Source organism: Colius striatus, chromosome 1, assembly GCF_028858725.1.
Source record: "Colius striatus isolate bColStr4 chromosome 1, bColStr4.1.hap1, whole genome shotgun sequence".
Classification (NCBI taxonomy): domain Eukaryota; kingdom Metazoa; phylum Chordata; class Aves; order Coliiformes; family Coliidae; genus Colius; species Colius striatus.
In genome coordinates this window covers 109,883,176-109,899,395 of record NC_084759.1, presented here as the reverse complement: position 1 = coordinate 109,899,395, position 16,220 = coordinate 109,883,176, and the positions used below count along the sequence as shown (strand labels likewise).

General features: G+C 41.1%; 1 protein-coding gene across 3 annotated transcripts in view; it reads right to left on the bottom strand.

The window, feature by feature from the left end:
- The window catches only part of MPZL1 (myelin protein zero like 1), a 40,330-nt gene that overhangs the window by 23,518 nt on the left and 592 nt on the right, over positions 1 to 16,220 (bottom strand). For 2 of the 3 annotated variants that reach the window (XR_009819323.1, XM_010197967.2), the window contains exons 1-2: positions 8,914 to 9,254; positions 4,570 to 4,783 (exon numbers count right to left, since the gene is read on the bottom strand). Coding sequence is in view for 2 of the 3 variants with exons in the window: in XM_010197967.2 (XP_010196269.2) it covers positions 4,570 to 4,783; positions 8,914 to 9,225 (526 nt within the window). In the remaining variant the exon portion in view is untranslated. Of the gene's footprint in view, positions 1 to 4,569; positions 4,784 to 8,913; positions 9,255 to 16,220 lie in introns of those variants that run through there. The other variant, XM_062003128.1, reaches the window with a different exon arrangement.

The following is a 16,220-nucleotide window of genomic DNA, read 5'->3' as shown; positions in this document are numbered from 1 at the left end:
AGAATCGGACCCTGGGTTGAGTCGCATGAAGTAGGCTTAGAGCTGGTTTTTTTAGGCTTTGAGCTGGTTTCTTAGGCTTCAAGCTGGTTTTATAGGCTTTGAGATGGTTTTTTAGGCTTCAAGCTGTTTTTTTAGGCCAAGAGCCGAAAACTTCGCGGCACTATTTCTGTTCAGCCACACTGAAAATGTGCTTTCTTGTGTTCAGATAGAATTTCCTGTGTTTCAGTCCACCCTGTTGCTTCTTGTCCTGCCACCTGGCATCACTGAAGAGCCTAGTTCAGTCTTCTTTAGATCCTATCAGCGTACACAAATACCTGGTGAGAGGATCTCCCCAAGTCTTTCTTCTCTTTTGCAGGCAAATTAACCTATGTTTGGTTTGTGTGGAGGGTTGGGGTTTTTTTGGTAGCAGGGGAGGGGCTGCAGTGGTGGCCATTGTGAGAAGTGGCTAGAAACTTCATTGGCTCCAGCCAAAGGCTCCTCCAGCCAAGGCCAAGCCAATCAGGTGCCTCTGCAATCACTAAGGATGCAAAACCTGTGGCAGAAGGAGGAAGGAAAGGAAGTGTGATGAGCAAAAAGTGGCCATGCAGACCCTAAGGTCAATGAAGAAGGGGAGGAGGTGTGTTGGAGCAGAGACCTCCTCCTGCACCCTGTGGTGAGACAACAGCTGTTCTGCAACCTGTGGAGAGGCATGGTGGAGCTAAGGTCTGCTGGCAGCCCATGGAGGACCCCACACTGCAATACTAAACAGTGCCTCAAGCAGGACTCTGCAGGAAGCCTGGGATGGAGCAACCTGCTGACAGACTGTGGCCTGCAAAAGGGACCTTGGCTAGTGCAATTCAGGAGGAGCTGCAGTCAGTGGGAAGGACTCACATTGGAGACTTTTGTGGAGAACTGTCTCATGTGGGAGGGACCTCATGCTGGAGTAGGAGAGGAATGTAAGGAGTCCTCCTCCCCTCAGGAGAAAGAAGCAGCACAGACTATCTGTAAGGGGCTGACTACAATCCCCATTCCCTGTCCCTGGTGCCACCGAGTGGAAGAGAAAGTGGAGATGCAGGGAATTAAGCCCGTAAAGAGGGGAGAGGTGAGGGAAGATGACCTTAAAAAGGTATTTCTATTTTATCATCATCCTAATCTGGTTTGGGTTTTTTTTTTGGTTGGCTGGTTGGTTTGGGATTTTGAGTTGGTTTTTCTTTGACTGGTGGCTGATTAAATTGATGTTTTCTTCCCCAGGTCAAGTCTGTTTTGTGTGGGAACATAACTGGTGAGCGAGCACTCCCTGTCCTTGTCTTGATGCACAAGGTCTTTGGTTATCTTTTCTCTATTCCACTACTGAGGGAGAAAGAGAGAAGCTGTGTGGTGCTTTGTTCCCAACCACCCCAGCTCTCTCAGCTTCTCCTGGTATGAAAGGTAGTCCATTCATTTAATTGTCTTGTGCCCTTTTGCTGGACTCATTCCAGCAAGATCATGCTTATACAAAGCATTCCCAGCAAGTTTGCAGTCTGTAGACCAAGCCCATTTTGACTTACTTATCTGGAAGACAGTAGAACAACACAGTACCCTGAAGCAGGGGCATCATATCAGAAAAACACAGCTTACATTTAGTCTCATTCATTTTCAGTTCAGTGACTGTCAGCACAAGGGCTACCTGATCTCAGGCTGTTTCACTGATCATTTGGCCAAGTATCGCATCAGCAGCTTTCCTAGCTCTCCAGTGTTGATGGCAATTCATAACAGCATAGCAATTCAGAGCCTTAATAAGCAATTAAAGATGAAGATATCCTTTCTTTCCAGAACCCTTCATCAACCCAGAGGCCTATCTGCTCTTAAGGAAGAGAGTCCTACAACTAGTAATACTTTTCAAGTACGTAACACTGTCTGAGCCCCATGAAGAGATAAACAAATTTATTTTGAGGCATATAAGAAGCAGCACTTCCCTAGTTTTTCTTCTTTTTCAGCCTTTTCAAGTGTGGGAATAACTGTCTGCAAAAGCATCAAATCAGACATTCATTTCTGTTAGCAGATCAGCTGTTGCCTTGTACACAAGAAAAAAAACACACACAATTTTTCAGAGCAAGAAAGTAAGCAGCAGTCTCCAGAACGTCTGCTGAAAGAGTAACATAAAAAAAATATTATAGTTTTGTCACTTCTTTGCCTCAGGTGGGATTTTTTTGTTGGTTGAATTTGACTAAAGGACAGCAGCTATGTTCTGTTGACAGAGGTGTTTAACACAATATAAAAAAAATGCAACTGTTTGCATGTGAAACAGAGTCTGGCTTTATTGTCTCTCAGAATATGGTCCAACAGGCTATAGAAAAGTTCACACAATTTTAGGACCGCATAGTTCAGCTGAAGAATGTCACTCCTCCATGTTTTTCTTATTTTTTCAGCATTCTACAGTTACATGAATTCTTCATAAGTATTTGCAGAGCAGCCAATGACTTCATTGTAACAGACATATCTAGCTACATGAACACCAGCTCTTAAATTTAAGTTAATAGCTTAACACAAGCTAACTATCCAGCCTTTCAAAGAACATTTTTCACTAAATATTGCCATAATTCAAAGCAACTTCTAGTTGTGCTGAAAATGTGTTAGTGTTAGTTTTATGAAACAGGCAGGAAACTGAAGTCTTCCATTACTGCCAAATATAAAGATTTTCATACAATTCTACCTTTTTCCCCCATGAGAGTTCAGATCAAAGATGGACTACCTGCAGATAACACAAACTGTCTTGAAGACACTGTTAAGTACCTTCCTATTACAAGTAGGTGCAGCCTAATGTAAGGACTTGGAATTTCCTACAAATTTCTGTCAGTGAGGCTTTGAATACTAGTCCTTTCCTGATTCAGATGCACTGGTGAAAGAACATTCTTGCTTCTCATCCCTGCCAGTAAGATTCTTCCAACACGGTATGGAGCTGTTTGTGCAAACACAATGTAGATATTGCAGTGAAAAATCATCTGAGTTAGCTTGGCTTGGCAATTTTAAACAGTTAAGCAAACCCAGAACTTAGAAAATGTTTAATCAACAATCTAATGCTAACCAAATATTTATTAGCTCGTGTAAATATGTCAAGTATGTATGTGGCTTTGACCAGTTCACAACAGCAGACATACAATGCAGAACAAGTGAATGTACACACAGTAAAAAAAATGTTTAAAAATGCACAAGAGTGAACATGTACTTGATTTCAATTGAAAAAAAATATCTAGCTCAGTTCAGGATGAGTTACAATCTATTACAAGAACAGTACTTTCAAGTGAAGTCAGAATGCAAATATTACAGCTATAGCTTGAAAATCTGTTTTCAAGATCTTCCTAGGAATCAGAGGACAATTACTGTAACATTTTTCTGATGACTAGAAGCACTGCCAAATATAGAGTTCCCTTCAGAAATGGTGAGGTTCTCTTGTTCTGATGCTCCACTTATAGGGATGTCGGCATGCAAGTCTGTTGAAAAATATCAGCTGAATTAGTGTATTGATGTTAGTCTTCATTTGCTCAACCTGGGTTAAAATCAGAAGAGGCTTTGCCAAGACAGCCTGACTTTGCCAAACCAGCAGCTGCTTTACTGCTTCTCCATAAAGACCATCAATACATTGTAAGAAAATAAACTGATCCTATGTTATATTGTCTTCAAACTTCCAAGAAATAGAAAGTTCTAAGTGATGGCAGGACTTCTGGGGGGCCCATCCAACTCAAACTACTCTGTGAAGAGTTAGATATAGACCTTGCCTCATGAGCAGGGGTATACACCTGTATAGGAACCGGATCATTCTAATTTGAGTGTATACATAGGCATCTTCCCTGACATAATGGAATAGCTGTATCAGCACTGCTATTCATGAACTCAGCATTTATTCTTATCCTTACCACATATGAATTTGGAAATACCATCACTGTAAGAATCATTTAATTGTAGGAATAGTCACACTTTGGCTGACCTCCAGCTTAGCTAAAACAAATTTTTTTGATGGTCAAGGGAAATAGAGAACCAAATTGACATATAGAATATAAATGCTCTCAAACTGTGACCGTTGTTCCCAAATGCTTAAAATGGCAGCCCTTGCAGTTTATAAGGGTCACCATGGATACTGTAAGAATGTCTGACAGAGAGACTGAATGCACATCCAACACAAACACCTTTGCATGAAAGACAGCAGCATTTTATTCGTTTTGTTTTCCAGTATACATATTGGATGGGTTCCAAAGAGAAGAGCCTGCCACTTTTTTTCCTTCCTCTCCATCCTAACCCTTGATGTAGCATAAAAAAAAAAAATCATAGGACTTTGAAATGAGGAGATGAGTTTTCATCAAGGCTTCCACCAGCATTCACTAACACTTGTTCAAAGCACAGGAATTAGTGGGTGTAGAGCAAAAGGTTACGACATTCAGTTTTTTGAACAGCTGACAGAATATCAGTTTGATTATTGACACCTGGAAGAGCAGAATTTAAAAGACAATTGTTCCTCCCAGGCTACTCTCCTCCACCCCCAAGAAAAGTGATACAGACACAGAAGATGGGGAAAAAAAAGAAAAAGGAAAAAAAAAAATCATATAGGGTGAATACCTTTCTCCACAACTCTAACTCGGATTTCTCCTGGTTTGACAACAATGTCAGGTGGGTTCTTGACATCGCAAATGTAAGTGCCGTTGTCCCGGAACTGCATGTTTGATATACTGATAGAAGCATCTTTCTTGTTAAGATCTCCAGCCCAAGTGATCCTGTCTTTAAATGGTATGTCTTTTCCAGGGTATGGCTTTCCATTCAAGTAATAGAAAAACTGTAGTCAAGGAAAAGAAGATATAAGAACAATCCAATTAGAGATCATAGAGCTACCACGCTTCTCTCATAATTACAGCATTCTCCCAGAATCCACTGTATTATACACAGCTAGTATTTCAGGCTTTTTTTCCTCTTGCCTCACCACTCTAGTCTGGCTTGCTGTCTCTTCATCACATAACCATGCTAAGTGGCTTACACCTCAATCACACTACGACAACCAACTGCAAGTTGTTGCTTTCTATCAGTTTTGCTTTGTGATTGGACTGTTTGGGATTTTTTTTCCCTGGTTTTGGGGACATGAGGTTTCATAGACAAGGAAGTGAGGGAAAGAGAAAAAGGCTGGTAACCTGGGAATAATTAAAGGACAGAACAGTTCTGGATCACAGGCATCAGTCTTTCAGGACAGGAAGTTGTCTGCATCCTAGTAAGGACACCAAACTGCCTATTATATTTTGCTGTGTGTTACTTGCAACCAGAGCACAGTCAAATTAACATGGAATTACCTCCTTCCCTCCACACCTAAAAAAATCCCATGAGCAATTTAGAGTGTACCTGTTTTCCAGAAACCTTCATAGTGACCAAATAAAACTTTCCAAGTTTTTAGTTGACTAAGTCGCACGTTGTCCCTGCACTCCCTAGATATGACCAAAAGTCCTTGAAGAATTAACCTGTTTAGTGCTCTTTCTCCTCAGTCTGCAGAGAAACTGCACATTTCCTCACTATACTTGACCAAAACTGGAATTTATAGCAGTAGAAATACATAGACATCCACAGAACAAATTGCTTTCAAACATACAGAATAGAATCACAGAACCATTTTGGTTGGAAAAGACTTCTAAGTCCATCCAGTCCAATCACTAACGTCACGCTGCCGAGCCCACTACTAAACCATGTCCCTCACCACATCATCTATGCATTTTTTAAATATCTCCAGGGATGGTGACTCCACCACCACCCCCCTGGACAGCCCATTCCAATGCTTAATAACCCTCTTGATAAAAAAGCTCTCCTTAATCTCCAGTCTAAACCTACCCTAGAGCAACTAGAGCCCATTTCCTTATGTCCTATCATTCATTACTGGAGAGAAAAGACCAACTCCCACTTCACTACAGTCCCCTTTCAGGTAGTTGTAGAGAGCGTTCATGTCTCCCCTCAGCCTCCTCCAGGCTAAACATCCCCAGCTCCCTTAGCTGCTCCTCATAAAACTTCAGACCCTTCACCATCTTCATTGCCCATCTCTGGACACACTCCAGCACCTCAGTGTCCTTCTCATAGTGAGGGTCCTAGAATTGAACACAGTATTCAAAGTGCAGCCTCATCAGCACCAAGTACAGGGACAATCACTTTCTTGGTACTGCTGGTCACACTATTTCTGATACAGGCCAGGATGCCATTGGCCTCCTTGGCCACCTGGGCATGCTGCTGGCTCACGTTCAGCTGACTATCAATTAACACCCCCGGGTCCTTTTCCATCAGACAGCTTTCCAGTCACTGTAGTGTTGCATGGGGTTGTTGTGGCCCAAGTGCAGGACCTGGCACTTGGCCTTGTTGCACTTCATACAACTGGCCTCAGCCCATCAATCCAGTGTGTCCGGGTCCCTCTGAAGAGCCTTCCTGCCCTTAAGCAGGTCTACACACTCACTCAGCTTCGTGTCATCTGCAAACTTACTGAGGGCACACTCATATGGGAGCGGAACATATGGGACATTGGAACACTGGCCATAACCCTAAGAGAGGGATCAAGGCTGTATTGCAGAAACACATTCATTCTTAATTTCACATTCTGAAAGACAGCAAAACAAACTTAACCAAGAATCAACCTGAACTCTCTTCAGTTCAGTCTCCAGAGCATGGTTAAAGAAATTTAAGACAATATTCCAACTTCCTCTTTCTACTGCCTTCTTTACAAAGCTGTCTCTCTGCCACAGAACAGACTGGCTACAAGCCAGTTCTCTTTCCATTCAAGTCACCTCACATTTCTTTTCCTGTTCCTTCCTTTGATCTGAGCTTTGCCATTCCAACATCCTCTCTGCCAGACCCACACTCTGAATATCAGGCCTGACCATTTGGCAGTGCAAGTCTTTTCCAGATCAGGTATGTGCACAGGACCATTTGTTGTGCTGCAGTCAATCCGACACTTGTTTGCTGTCTACAGGCTAGCATAAATCCAACAAACCATGTCATCCCGTAGGAAGTCTGCTAACGCACAGTCATCTGTCAACATTTCAGAGGAAATCTGCATCAGTCTGCAGCATTTCCAGCTGGATTATAACCTTTAGCACAGACATACTGCATTACCATCCCATGTGCATGGGCGAAGTAATCTGGAAGTCTAGAAGGCAAGAGACAGATTCCTCAGCCTTCTAGGTGTCCTCACCTGGGGCAGAAGAAATCACAAAGCAAAACATGTATTTAAATATAGGTTAAGTATGCCTATGATTAAGTGATTTAACGTGAGACCACTTTTGAAACTTAAAAGCTGACGGGTTTAGACCGGTTTAAACTGATTATGCAACTCTGCTGTCATTCATGCAGAGATGTCTCTATAACTGTGCACATGGAGAGGGAAAGGGACAAGCAGGGGAAGCTTTCAGTCTCACCACATGGCCATTAGATTGTCAGTGGTGATTCTAAAGAGGCACATGGCCATTTTTTCCTCAGGAGAAACATGGACTTAGCTCAGACATAAGCTGATCATGAGATTTCATGGTCTTGGAAATTAATGTCCGCCAAGCCACATAACTGACATTACTTGGATTCATTAAAAGAAAAAAGAAAGAAAGAAAGAAAAATATTTTCTCTATACCTCCCCGAGCCCCTGAGAAGAAACAGGGAATTAGTATCAGATCATTTGGGGTCAATTCTGCTCAAAGATAATTTGCTTTTCTCTAAGTTTTGCCGATAACTATATCCAGGTAGAATGACAAAATTGACTTGACTTCCAGAAAAAGTGTTGTGAAGTTGTATTTCTACAATAAAGAGTTTGGCCAGTGATGCAGAGGGGGAAGGAAAAATGGCATATATGGCATATACTTCTACGAGGAGCAGAAAACATCCAAATAGATAACTTCTTTTCACCCATCCTGTTCAATATTGTCAGGAAATACGTCCTACCTCCTTAAGATTTTGGCCAGCTACTGCTTTGCCTTCCCAAAGAGAAGATTCTCTTTTCAAAGCTAAGTATTTATTCACTGGGAGTTCAGAAGCTGATTCTTCAGAGTTCTACACAGTGAGCAAGATGCTCATAGTCTCTTTTGGTTTAATTTCTGTTCTGAGCATTGAAGGGCTTCTCATGTTTGCAGCAGAGGGAAGGAGACTAACAGGCTGAGTTGTGTTGTCCCCACAACTTCCCTGCTGTCCCAGACTCCTTTGTTTTGCTTCCTCTAAATTCTCAATCTGGGCAAGGGATAAAAGGGAAGCAGAAGTGTCAGGGAGTGTAAACCCAGATGTGCACAGAGGAAGAGAACAGCTAACAACGTACCGAAGCCACCCCCTGAAATGTCAACACTCAAAGACCACACTCGGGCTCAACATACAGGAAATGAGTGATGGCATTTATTATTAGCCCAAGTTGCTTCCTAGTTTGATTTTTTTACTTGTCAAATAACTAAAATGTGAGGACATAATTGCTTAATGATTTGAGCAATTTGATTCTGTTGTAAAACCAGGGAGACTGGTCATATTTTAAACCATTTCAAATACAGCCTATATAGTACACAAGCAGAAAATAAGCAACATTCACAACACAAAAGGTAACACTGTAATAGTGGTAATTCAGATTCTGTGGACATCATTTACTGCACAGGTGCTCAGCTCACTTCAAGGTAATACAGAATTTAGGAGAAGATTTTTAGACGCTCATCTCTTTCATACATATTGCTACCATACCAACACCTCTCTCCTCTTGCTAAGAAAGTACTAGTACGTTTTACAGCCACTGCACATTCCAGTCTTTGCAGAGATCTAGCATATGGCAATATTTTTAAACAATGCTAAAAAGCCCCCCCTAAAATCACAGTGGTGGAAACAAGAGACATGGAAGGAGGCTCCAGTCCATATCTGCTTGCTCCTCAGAGCCAACTAGTAGACCTCTCAGCCCAGGTTTGTTCCCCTACAGCCATTCCTTACTGAGATACGAGTTGCAGCTCCCTCTGGTTGAAAACTCCAAGAAACAGATGCCGCGCTGCTGATCACTTCCACAGATGTAAATGTGCATGGAAGCTTTGCGTCTGTCCCATTCTCCACAAATATCTCCTCCGGTGTGTTGACCTCTACTGCTGATACTTTGACTGTATGGGAAAAGTAAAGAGAAGAAAGAAGGAGAAAAAGCAACATCAGTGCTGTTTTGAGAACTGGGAAGTTCACATCACATTGCCTGTAAGGGAGAAAGAGAGGAGACATCAATAACCACCACATCAAGAGTGTGCACAGACATTGCATTACGCCTGCAATATAAATGAGTGTAGAGCAAGCCAGTTCACTTCTCTTTCCTTGTGTTATCTGTTACAGGATGTTTTCTAGCCACAGATGTTTCCTCTACGACAGTTAGTGGAAGTCAATTCTGTGGTACAAAGGATGAGTTTAAAACTCTTTCCAACTAGCTGCCAGTAGTCATTGTAATAAACAAGCCTCATCAGAAGAACCAACACCTTGGACCCGGCTATTACTCAGTTTCCTCTTTGGCTCACATCTTGTTTTCCGTCTCCTTTTTCTCAGCTGTAGGTAGAACAAAAGTTCACCTCCAGAAAGTTGAGTAGTAAACCTCTCTGGCTCCCAGCTATGCCACCTGCTTCTGCTCTCTGGCATGCCTGCCTCAAGGTCCTTGTGTGCAAGACCTCAAATAATCACTCAGCTATAGTTCTGAAGCATGAGAGTAGTTATTTTTTTTTCTACCACTTAGTTTACACATGGTCAAAACAGTAAGCGGACTACAACCACCTCCCAAACTTAAAAGTAATCAAGATTAACATAGTGCTTGTACTGGTAGTTTTACTACAGATTAAGTGAAATTCATTGCGATTTGGAAAACTCATTGAACATATTCTTTATCTGGCACAATTTAAACTGTAAAGATGCTATCCCTATCCAGATTTAAGCAAAGATACATCTGTACCTACGTTGAAGTTTATGTTGAGAAGTAAAGCATGATCTTGTGACATCACAAAAGACGGTCTTCAGCATTTGTGTCATGTCCACGTGAAAGTAAAAATCTTGTAAAATCTCTGTGGGTGGGTTCGCATGTGACATGTGTCCCCAGCAACTCCAATGTAAGTTTAGACTTTTATCAAAACATGGGTTTCAGCATAGAGATGGTACTAGTAATCTGCTTCTGATCACATGATTCTACATTTCTGGGCTACAATATCTTAAATTCAGGGGTCTTCATCCTTTATTAGAAGGGAAAGCAAACCTTCCTGCTTCTTCAGTATCTGATTTATTTCTCAACTTGTAATAAAACAGCTCTTGAAGTAGGCAAACAGAAAAGAAAGATTCCAGTCGAAGGCAGTTTAAAAAAACCTAACAAACTCAAATAAGAAAAGCCACCTATGTTAGTCTTTAAGTCACGGGGTTTATGCTTTTAGTCAGTTAGAGCTACTAGCTCAGTTGCCTTCAGAAGTTAGCCAGCTAACTTCTTTCAAGTGGTATGATCATTGTAAGGTATGGCTTTGTCATAAACCAGGTTATTTTATTGCAGTTTAAAAATAAGCCAAGCTCATGCTCTGTAGAGAATTTTAGAAACAATCTTTTACATATGCAGCTTGAAAGTTGTTTTGTCCAAGAAAACAAAGTCCACATGAGCTCTGCCATTTCCTGTCTTCCTCCCTTGTCCCAGGACTACCGAGTCTATTGGGCAACTCCAGTCCAAGGCCACAAAAAGGCAAGTAGTGGCAGTTGGCCCTGCAATATGGGCTGCCTGCAAGATCTGGAAGCTGTAGTTCAGTTAACAAAATGGCTAAACAATGAAAGAGGTGAAAACACCCTGGCCATCTGGGTACATGAAGCAATCACTGTGTACATGGCTTTGTAGGACCAGCTGCCTCTTACACAACCAGCATGGCAAGCCAGAGGAAGGCAAGAGCACATGCCCACAGGACACAGAATGAGCATGTAAGCACTGCAGGAGTGGGAATATTAAGCATACCGGTCTAATTACAATAACCCAAAATGGAAGAAACCACCATTCATTCACTTTTCCATTCAGAGTCCATGCTGTTCACTTCTCAAACTCACTAACTCCTTGGCCCTGTCAGGTTATCCCTGATCCCTCAGACCCCCCCTTTTATCATTGCTCTCATTTCAAACAAGTGAGAGAGAAACAGCACCCTAAGTGAGGAGGATTTTTATCAAGAGGTTATATCAGAGCTTCCTTTCTTTTACATACTCGGACTATGGGCCAAAAAATATTCTTTTAGAAAACAATTACCAAATATTTATTTGAATATACAAAGGCTACTAGCAATTCAATGAAATGAACTCAGAGCTGCTGTGCTTTATGTATTTTTTCCAGCTAATTGAGTAGAAATGAAAAAAAAATAATAAAATCCATTGTTTCAAGTCCAAGCCACAGAACAAGCCTCCCTTTCAAGCATAAAACAAGCAAGATGCCCTCAGCATTTGTGTAGGAGGATAAGAGTCTGCACAGACAGTGTCTGCTTGTACGTGGTACGGAGAACTCCTTGCCATATACAAGCAGATCTGTGCTACCCACTGCCTTTCTAAAGAAGTCACTATTCTAGTCACTATTCCCACTAGCAACCAGTGAAAGAACTGTAGCAAACTAAAAACAACAACAAAAAAATACTCACTTCTCCCTACAGTCTGGGAAGACAGGAACTACAGAATATCTTGTGCAGATAATTACAGCAAGTTTAATTTTCATTTGTCCTACTGTCTCAATTTCATGTTTTTCTTTGCTTATGCCCTCTCCGTAGCCTAAAAAAACTCCCTCACCTCCTCAAAACTTAATGTGATTGTTTGATAGTAGAGAGGCCATTCCATTTGACATTTATTCACTCTTAGCCCTTTGCTCCCATATTTTCACTGATATTAAAAAAAAAAAATATCTCAGGAGACTCAGAGAGAGGGGCTTTAGGAAAAGAAGGTTTGTAAAGTACATAGGATAAAAATAAACATTTGCTCTTCTCCCTTAGATCGGCCTTGATCCCATTACCCTGTTCAAGCACCTGTAAGCCTAAATATTTCCTTCTGCATAGCTCTTTTGGACTTCAGTTGCATTATTTCCTCTTTACAGCACAGAGATGCTTCTATTTTTCTTCCTTACCATCCAAATCACTGGGGGGAGAAAAAAAAAAAACCCTCCTGTGCCTCTTCACCATTTCTTTTCCATCTCTAGTGTTGTTGGAGCAGTTTTACTCCAGTTACATCAGCACTCAAGAGCTAAATTTTCAGTCCTCACATTTCAATGAAGAGACTCCATCCTCATCTTCCTTCTCAATCTTACTACTCTTAGTCACTACCTTTTTCTTATTGTTCCCATCCTATTTGTCATTCTTCAACACTTTCTCTGTTCTCAGGTCTCTCTTTCCTCAGTATCTTGTCTCAGATATTTCAGTATCTCATCTGCAAGACAAGTTCAGCTTCCATCACTGCACTGACTACTCAGATTTGAGTGTCTGCTCAGACTTTGTCTCCTTATGTTCAAAGAGCAGTTTCAATCTGACATCTTTGTCACTTCTAAGTTGTCATCTCATGCTAAATGGGACTAAAGCAGAATTCATTTCTTCCCCCAGAACCCTCCACAGTTGCATTTATCACCACAGACCTACCACGTGTCTCTCCAACTCATAACCTGTAAAGCATCTTTGACTTTAAGCTCTTCTGAAGTCAAGGTGGAGTCTTTCAGAGTTTAGTCACCCACTCATCTGAAATAAGTTTTAAAGCTACATTTTGTATCTTGGTCTTTATTATCACAATGTCCTTTTAGCTCTGGACAGCTGGTAAGTTACAGAACAGTAAGTATGGTAGTTCCTGATAACCAAGCTACTCCAAGGGTGACATTAGGAAGACATCACATATGCAAGATCACCGCTTTCTTCCATGAATTGACTATATAAGATGTAGTACTCAATATGCATGCTCAGAGCATGCATTATTCATTATATAGCATTGCTACCTTATCAACTTTGACTTAGTACTGGTTTAACTTGTTGCAAATGAACAAGAACTTCCTGATTCTGAAAGTGTAGCTCTCCAATAACTTCAGCAGATCTGAAGCTGCAAAGCTTTTCAGTTTCTTTGTAAAAGCACCAGTATATCTGCCATACTACACAAAACTAGTGAAAAAGCTAGATATTTTCAGATAGTTCGGCCTTGGCTCAGCTCACAATCCTCAGGTACTGTGGCATCACTGACAGAGTGGACAATATAATGTTCTGAAATCACCCCTGTGGAATCACAGTTACCAACCAGCAAAGCCTAGGAAGGTAAAGTCTTTCAGAATTGATAGCAGACAAGCATTCATAACAAGTTTGCATCTAATTAGTTAACCATAATTTGGTTAACTATTTAGCCTTCAGTGAGATTAAAGGAAGTTAAGCTTACAGTTTTCACTAGAATAACGTGAAAGACTGCAGCATTGCACTGGTAAATGAATTTAACAAGCATCTTTGAAATAGGGTACAGCTTGACCAAAAAACTCTTAGAGAAGATGGCCAGTCACTATCTACAGCACACTGATGGGAGTCCTGCTCAAAAGTGTATTCTCCAGGACATCTTTGGCCAGATCAGCTGAGACTTACCAAGTTACAAGTGCTGGCAAATTAATCTATCTGCATAGGACACATGGGCTATGTGACTGTTTGTCTTACAAGTCAAAGTCTGGATACTTCTCCTTGGCCGCTACCGCTAACTGCTTACATTAAAAGTTATATCCTCAGTTAAACACAATAATATACAAATCATAACTCACTTCCCACAAACAAGTTACGAGTTGACATGACAAGGTTACATGGAGTTATAGATTCATGCAGCAGTCATTTAAATGATACCAAGCATCCAAACACTCACCTGCTTCAGTATTAAGAGACTCTTGCCGCCAAACAAGTTATAGCATTGATTGCATCAGACTTTTCAAACTCACACTTTAGAATCTTCTCTTGACCACTGTCTTTCACACTTGGGAGGACCTGTTCAAAACCTAATTCACTTCCTTCAAGCCCTCTTAAGTGCCTCCAAAACATTTGGTAACAGCAGCTGTATAAATTCAACAGTGCTTGGAGATTAATGCCTACTAAAGATGAAGCAGATTTTTCTGACTTTACTTGTATCCCTTTGTTGCTTATGCTAGTTTTGTAATGGGTAAAAAAAATAAAATCTTTTGGGCAAGAGTTGGCGTTCTTTCTACATCGTTGTAGAATATAGAAATTTCTACAGAAATAGGGACCCTGCTCTACTAGGTAAAGGTTGGAAATTTGGTTTGGTAGCACATCACAAGGAAATCCTTCCTTGCAGTGATGGTTTACACTAATTAACGTGCAGCTAATTAAAATACCTTTACAGATCACCAAGATCTTGGATCCGATGAAAATGTTCTGTTAATTTAGGCTATGGGCGCACCAAAATAAACTCGATTCCTCTGGATTCAATTCAGCTTGATCACTAGAAGTCCTAACAAAGAAAGAATGCAAGCAACTGACATTGTAACCACAGGTATCTTACTTCCACAAGCACAAAGAGAGCCTAAGTTGAAACTTTTATCAGATCGCCAAATACTGGATGCTTGCAGCTGCTACAGTTGCCATCCCACATGGGGAAAAGTGTTACACTCCCTTTTGAAATGGCTACTCATCAGGTTATTAATACAAGCAACTTGCTTCATTTCTCTTAAAAGACACCTGGTAATGCAGTCATCTATACAACTAATTTACAAAGTCTTTTATGGATGAAAGATCAGGATATAATCAAAAAATCTCATATAAGAAAGATGAAAATATTCAGACAGGTTGTTACAGGTTACAAGTTGATGACAGAGTTGCGGGTTAGGAAAATAGAAAGAAATGGATTAATACAACAGAGCCTGGGCAGTTCATATTTAAAACAACAGAAAAGCCAGCGTCTCGACAGGTTCACTATGGTGTCCCCAGATGCCCAGAAGTTTCATCAGAAAGGAGGATGTGGTATTTCCTAACAACTAGGGGTCAAAAGTCACAAAACCAATATACACTTATAAAACAGTGCTTTCATTAAGAAATACTCTTACTTAATGTCAAGTGTGTTGTGAAACATTAACATCTACTGTTGGCATCACTCCCAGCTACAGTTGCACAACATTTAGTTTTTTCTCCCACAAAGCAGTTTCCCTGTACAATCAACATGAAACAACAGCAGCAAGACCCCTACAAAACATTTCAAAAAACCCAGAACAAAGTTACAGTCCTCTACTGCAATTACAGGCATTTATATCCCCATAGGCCATAATTTCTTCACTAGATAAAACACCTAGCAGAAAAATCACGTGTTAGTAGACAGGAGAAGATATACCCAAATCCTTCCTCTGAAGCTTCACAAGATCTGTTAGAGCATTCAGATGCTGGATCAAATTTCCACACTAGAAATCCATTGACAGTATTTATCCTTAAGATGGAAGTGAACTCTACACCAGCCATTCCACCCAGGAGCAAACCACTCTATATTCCATGAGGACAACACACAAGTATTAAGGAGTCACATGCATCAGCATAACAAAAGACAGACTGTCTGACCATCTCCACACCACAAATCCATCATGCTCTTACCTGATCTGAAGCCTTATTAGGTATATAGATATTAAAATGCATATATACAAGAACATGTTTGTAGAAATATATATGTATGTCATTGTGGAGGGTTAACTGTGGCTAGCTGCCAGATGCTCACACAGACACTCTCTCACTATCCCTTCCCAAACAGGACAGGGGTAAAAATATGAAAATGCTCATGGGTAGAGATAAGGACAGCGAGATCACTTAGCAATGACTGTCCCAGGCAAAATGGACTTGACTTGGAGGAAATTCATTTACTTTATTGCCAATTAAAATAGAGTTAGATGGTTTGACACAAAGACAAAAACTAAACCACTTTTCCCTCACTCAACTTCATTCCTTCATTCCCAACTATCAGGCAGCCAGTGGGAGACAGAGGGTTGTGGTCAGTCCATTAACAGTTCCTCCCTCCTCATGTTTTTCCCCGCTCCAGCACATGTTCTTCCCATGAAGAAGTTACTCCAGCCTGGGGTCATCCATGGGCCACAGTGTGGTTATCTACTCCACTGTGGTCCTCTCTATGTGCTGCAGAGGAATAGCTGCTCCACCATCACCTCTCCTAAAACTCCCACAGGCTGCAGGGGAATCTCTGCCTCAGTGCCTGGAGCGTATTCTCCCTCTGCTTCTTCTCACTTTGGGGTTTGCAGTGTGGTTCCCCCTACTCCTCCTCTCACT